We start from the raw sequence: 6928 nt of genomic DNA, 5'->3' as shown, positions 1-6928 counted from the left end.
GTGTGTACATGCCACTCAGGCCCTGCTCATTCTGAGTAAACCCATTCAAGTGAACAGCACTTTACTCCCTGCCCCTCTGAATCTACTTTAAGAGCTATATTTAGAACAACGGCTAGGAATGGAAGTTTCTGCTCGTTAGGATCAAACATTAAGCACAAAATGAGTCACTATTAAGGGGTTTTGTGAGAAGCACACAATTGTAATCCCCCAACCCCCCCTCCCCAAAAAAACAGCCCAGCCACGCTACTCCTGCCCCGTGTTGTGTGGAGAGCACCCACCCTCGCTCCCCCCACCTCTTCCCCACTGAGCATGTGTTTTTATGCTGGTGAACAAAAGGATGGGTCTGTAGTTAAGGTGACCTTTGTACTCATTTGAGCAAATATGCGGACAGCAAAATCATTCAGAATGTTCCCACAATGCATCAGTGGGACAGAGAACTCCCCTGCCCCCCCCCACGCTCAGGCTGGCTCATTACTGGCCTCTCACACAAACATAACCCAGTGCACTCTGACTCACACGCTGGCATGCAGGAGCACACATACCAGGCAGAGGACCAAGAGACCTGCACAGCCATCTTAGCTACCGCAGACATAAACCTCAACATACAGTAACAATCGGAGATGTGAGCCTATACACTGAAGCCAGGAAAGGACGAGGTCCATACAACAATGGCAGGCAACTAAATATAAACTTCCAGCTCTGCAATAATCATTCTTGAATCCTTTCTGAGAATTTATTCTGTCCGTGCTTTCTATTTCTAGTGACATGAACCCACCTTTTCTTAGAACTGGCACGGAACCTGATGTGTTCATCGTGCTAAACGAAAAAGACAGCACATGACGTACAATGGCTAAACCAAAAACAAAACACTGCGACACGTGCTTTTCATATTATTATTTTTCTCCCAACTGTTTTTCAGTATCACAGATCCACCATTTTGTTAACATAGTTGAGTCATCTGGCTGTCAGTTTTATCAGTAATGTACAGATCTACATATTTTACATCATTCTGCAATATCTTGTTTTTTTAATGTGCAATGATGTACGTCATACCATCTATCTTGGGACTACCAATGAAATGTAGCCTCTTGGCTAATTTGAGTGCAATGCATCGCATGCTTGTCATTAATGTTTTTAATTGTACACTGTCCCTGATAAAGACAGAAATAAAGAAGTGAGCATCAGAGAGTGCGTATCACACGTACGCCACGACCCATAATGCTATAGGTAGGGCTGCGGTTCCGCTGGAGCACATCCTCCGTGCCTGCTGGCAGTTGATTTCAAACACATGTTGGTGTGACCTCACCTGAACTCGGCCTCCCCTCTGCGCCCCGAGTATCTGTCTGAGAGAAATCAGGGTGCTCCCTTGACTTCTCCTCCCTGGACAGTGTCCTCCTGCTGAGGAGGAGGAGGAGGAGGAGGAGGAGGGCGGGGGCACGCCGTTTGCTTCTCCGCTCCTCTTCCCAGATCTCGGCCCCCGCACCGCCCCAGCATTCCTGCGCCAGTTTCCAGGCTCCAGGTGGAATGCCTGGAATCCTGAGCCGCTGAGGCGGGAACCGAAGCCCACCCCTCTCTTTCCTCGCCCGCGTCCGAACCGCCGTTAGCGCTGGTGCCGAGGCCCAGCCGCTAACCCCCCCGGGGGAGGCCCTGCCGCTAACCCCCCGGGGGAGGCCCAGCCGCTAACCCCCCGGGCGAGGCCCAGATGCACAGCCTGCCCGAGGCCCAGCCTCTCTCCCTCTGCGCGTGCGCAGTGCTCACGGGGGCCTCAGGCCTGCCGCTGGTTCTCCCGCCACGGCCCTCGCCCGGCCCGGCGCGGCGCGGTGCGGCACAGCAGGAGGCCGCCTAGCTCGTGGAGCTGAAGGCCAAAGGTCCCCAGCCAAGAGCACCAATCGCACGATTCGTGAAGCCCCAAGGGGGCAGTGTCACCTGCAGCGTGATATTTGCGTGCTCACTGGCTTCCCCGAACTCCCTTCAGGTGCACGGAATATGCACACCATGGGCTTCGTAACAAGGCAGTGCTACGACGGGGAGTCTTTTAATGGGGCAGGGCTCAATACTAGCATGTTTCCCCACAGAGCACATGTGCTCCTCAGGCAAAAGATTTACGGGCCCACCAATTCATCCCAGTTAGTAGATGAGCTCCAAAACTACTGTTTCCAGTTAGCACACATTCATTTTCAGGAGAAAAATGCTCCTAAAATGGGAGCAATGTAGAGCCCTGTGGGGCACTTATGGCCTCTACTGTTGACGCTTTAAGGAAAAAAAACTCCACAGGCACTGTATACTGTACCTCCAGGACCGTTTTGAGTTTTCAGTTCGAGTTTGATCCCCGTTTTTTAGTATGAATCGAAAAATGAAAAAGTGATGTAGATCATTTATTTCTGCAGTTCAAACTAAGTAATAAACAACAGAAGTAAACCGAGTCCCCTTTCGCTGCTCACGGGAGTTCTGGCCGGCCTCCGGGAGTCTGGCACCTCCAACGGGGCGGTTCTGCTACTCCCTGCACAATCTGCGGTAACACCCCCCACTTCCGCGCCGCTCTCTCTGACATCACAGCCCACTGGGCCCCCGAGGAGGCCACCCCCCCCCCCCCGGGGACTCCACACACCGCCCAACTGAGAAGCAGGGCAACAGCAGGAGTGGGACCCCCGGCAAACTTCATTAGGGCACTCACACGGTCATTAACGGGACCACAGAAGCATACGTTAATGGAACTAATTTGTTTTCTTTTGCAGTGCATAAAAAAAAAAAAAATTATAACAAGAGAGCTGGTGGCCACGGTATACTGGAAACTTCATCGTAGGGTTGGTTGCTTTTGACCTATGCTCTGGCTCTGCGGAGACAGATCAGCGATTCTAATGGATTTTTCAGATACAGTTAACAGTTAAGGGGGGTGTCCCAAATTTGAGGGAACCAAATCAACTCAAATCAGTCCATACAAGGGTTTAAAACGACCCTTTAGTGAGAAGAAATGCCCCCCCCCTTTCACCAACGTAACACAACGTAACGTAATCAGTGCTAATACAGTGTATTTCATCATGGATTCTATTTAGCATTTCAGGAATCTCAGTGCTTTCTTATGTCTGCTTATTTTCTACCATGTATCAGAGGTATGGATGAGGGCCCGCTCGCAAAGATTTCTAGTCAGGCAAATCATTTACAAGAGTGGAATCAGCTCCTTAGAAAACAACACATAATTTATTGTTATATTGACATAATAATTGATTACATTAAAAGAGAGATGATGTCAGACAGTGCACAGTCTGAAGGTGAAACAGCGAAAGAAGAAACGTATGCCAACTGCTTCATACATATGCCATTTCTGAGATAAAGTATTCATCAATTACATATTAGCCTGTTATTTTCACGTATATTAGGTTTATGGTTGAAGGCCTTATTATATACTATATGTGACAGTAAAATGGCTATGCAGTGTTCTTACTCAGACATCTCGATAAAGCACAGAATATTTAGCTCTTTTGCCTTGTGGAATTCCTCACTCTTCTGCTCTCAAAAAGAAAATGTATTTATTTATGTTTCTACAGGACCTGCTGTCTGTACATACAACTGTAAATGAGAGTGTAAACTCTTCCATTATTAGAGCATATTGGAGCCCATGGTGACGGCTCATAGAAGGGGTCTTCTCCCACAGAGACAGCCCAACAGGTTCTGTACATGGGAGTCCTACTGTATGACATCATGCTGACAGGCATGGGGAAAGCACTGTCAGTAATTCTGACACATGCAACAAAATTAGCATCATAACATTTCTTAGATATGCAGTGATCCACAGTGCTTATCATTGTGCTCCAAGATATTAGCCATGTGTGTGTGTTCATATTCTGAAAATGTATGTAAGAATCATATTTTTAGATATAATGTCTTCCTTAAAACCACTTCATCAGATTTTATCCGTCCCCAATGTTGGTAACTGATGTGTGGTATTACCAAAGTACTTCCTTGACTTATGACCCCTCTTGTAATTAGAAAAGATGTACATTGCATCTGTACCACAGTGTTTGAACTAAGAACCACCCAGGAGAACACACACACGGAATTAGCAAATATTAAACAGAACCATTAACTTAACTTAAGCCCATGACAATTAGGAAAACAAAATATTCAAATAATCACTGGCGGCAATGCCAAACCAACAGACATACATACAGTCTCACAAATATTATGGAATATTATCCCTGATTTACAGGCTGACTGAGTGACTGAATTATACTTAATTACCCATCATTCAGAAAAAGATAATACCACTGTAGCAAGAAGAAATAGCAAATCAAACATGCAAAAATATATTTTTGAAAACAATGGTTGAAGATATTCCAAATGCCTCAGGCAAATCTGGCAGCTCAACAATTAACTGGACGCTGCTATGGTAACCAAAAGAGTGCTGTCGTACCTGCAGCAGATAGCAGTGAATCGAGGCAGCGGCACACAAACGCGGGATTTACCTAGCAGGGCCTGGAACAGCTGGCTGCCCAAGATGGCCGAGACCTTCCCCACGCTGGTCCTGAGCCCCTGCTCCTCCGGGCTGGTGAGGCTGTCCTGGTACTGCTTCAGTAACCCCATCGCCCTCTCAGTGTCTGAGAGACAGAGGCACATAGTGTTACCCATACTTCTGGCACACACACACACACATATGCGCGTACACACACGCACGCACACACACACGCACACAAACGCAGACAAACACACGCACACACTCACATGGGAACACACACACATATGCACACAGACACAGACACACACACACACACACCTTAATTTGAAATAAATGAAATGAAATTTACCACACACAAACATGGACAAACACAGGGGTGTAGCACAAAATTCTGGGCCCTATACATAAGCAGTCTCTGTGGACCCCCTTCCTCTCTTGATCCATGTCTCTCACGCATCATTCCAGGCTTTTGGGTAATCAGTCCCACTTTTACCCCCACTACGATGCCCCTGCAAACACATATTCACATGCATATGCATGTACTTACAAACCCAATGGCGTAGACGCACACCAAGAAACTCATGCAGAAATACACTTACAAATGTCTAAGTGTGAGATCATATGTGTGCATTTGTATAAGTGTGTGTAGGTATACAAACTCAAACCTAAAGTAGTAAATATACTTTTAGCAATACACATTTCAACTTTAATATTACCAGGTGAATAACACGTTTTAATCTGATATGAAATGAACTGTGAATTGGAGGAGTTAGATCAGATCAGATCAGATATGGAGGGTCATCATTCGATTGACATCGAGATTTTTGTAACTTTAGATTGGAAGCAAATCATTTGTATGGTGATATGCAAATATCGCCGATCCTTAGCCTAATGTTGGCGGAAGAGCAGCTCTGCTGCGGTGTGTTTTCTGGACCAGGATTCCGTCACGTGCTCAACAGGTGAACAAGGTGGGAGGTAACGCGACTGGCGTGAGCATCCTTCTCCAATGTAATACTGCTCCACTGGTCTCGCGACCTCGTCTTTACACAGAACGCTCCATTGGCACGAAATAGGAGCTTTTAAATTATCCGTGGAAAAATGCATCCTGTTTCCCAAGTGGGTTCTCGCGACGAAGGTTTGATTCAAAACTTATGAGAGAGCAAATCACAGTACAACTTTGCAGTTGTTTGATATTCTATACGAACCATTATTTTTTCCAACCATTTGGCATTTTAAATACTGCCAAAAACATCCAAGTGAATTCGCTTGCAAAAGCCACCCCCTCACTTATTCGTTCATAGTTTTTTTCGTTCATTTGTTTCAAATTTAAGAATATCGAAATACTGAACTCGAATCAAAGTCATCCAAAACTCGAAATAGATACATATACACATCAATAAAAAATAACTTACCGTATTTGTGGACCATGGTACACAAAATTTGGACGGTGTACGGTAAATTCTTCTATCCTAAACAGAGTTACACGTAGTCCACAAAGCTGCGTTTAGCCATAAAGTCTTCAAAACTAAAAATAAAGTGTAAAACAGCTTCCGTTTTTCTCTTTAAAAGCGTGTTATAGTTTGTTGAACTAGGACCGCCGTGACGTTAACGTTGTTTTTCAAGGACAGAAAGTAAATTCGGGTCTGAGTAAACTTGTCCTCCTGACTGACCCTCCCAGTATCACGGAGCGGTTATTGCAGCGGCAGCTTGTGCTCCGCTTTGTTAATTGGAGCGAGGCACAACAGTGCACAGGCTCACGCGGCTTCCGTAAAGTGAAAGTGTTTGTGCGCCATCCCGGCGCACCCCGGACTGGGATGAGATTTTAATATGTAGCGAAGTTGGATCTAAAACGACTGAGAAACGTTGGAAACGGAGGGTTATTCCCCCTTCAGAGACTGCACTGACAAGCCATATCCAGGAGGTGGCTTGATCAGTTTAACACAAACACACACACGCACACGCACACGCATACACAGACATATGTGTTCACCTTTGTAAATGATACTACCACTACTAGTAGTATTGGTAGTAGTAGTAATTGTAGTAGTAGCTAATAATAATAATAATAATAATAATAATAATAATAATAATAGATAACTTCATAAAACAAACGGTAAAACGATTAAAAGATACCTATTCAAACTTCTAAATCAACCTTTTACATACATGAGTAACGCCTGCCACCCAGTGGACAGAAAGGTATTTTCTCGATTTTATTAAGATACACGCCTACAACCCACTTGCCAAGCACATTTGTATTCTTTCAGCACAAGTATAGTGTTTCTCATAATAAACCACTGAAGTGAATCGGCACATCTGCTGCTACTGCGATACATACAGTGTCTGGAGCCATCTGCTAAAAAAAACATCTCAGTGAACTCATATTTGTCTATGGAAGGTTGGTGTGCGTGTGTGTGCATGCATGTGTCCGTGTGTGTGTAGCTTTCATTCTATATCTCGCCAGCACATCTCCCT

General features: G+C 45.4%; 1 protein-coding gene across 1 annotated transcript in view; it reads right to left on the bottom strand.

Moving 5' to 3' along the window:
• The window catches only part of dlg3 (discs, large homolog 3 (Drosophila)), a 97156-nt gene extending 90899 nt beyond the window's left edge, over positions 1-6257 (bottom strand). The window contains exons 1-2 of the mRNA XM_035408711.1: positions 5866-6257; positions 4464-4595 (exon numbers count right to left, since the gene is read on the bottom strand). Coding sequence (XP_035264602.1) covers positions 4464-4595; positions 5866-5881 — 148 coding nt within the window. The 5' untranslated portion in view covers positions 5882-6257. The remainder of the gene's footprint in view (positions 1-4463; positions 4596-5865) is intronic.
• Between the last annotated feature and the right edge of the window lie 671 nt (positions 6258-6928).

This window comes from Anguilla anguilla, chromosome 3 (assembly GCF_013347855.1).
Source record: "Anguilla anguilla isolate fAngAng1 chromosome 3, fAngAng1.pri, whole genome shotgun sequence".
Classification (NCBI taxonomy): Eukaryota; Metazoa; Chordata; class Actinopteri; order Anguilliformes; family Anguillidae; genus Anguilla; species Anguilla anguilla.
Note: the sequence above shows the minus strand (reverse complement) of the source record. Positions and strands in the feature narration are given on the sequence as shown.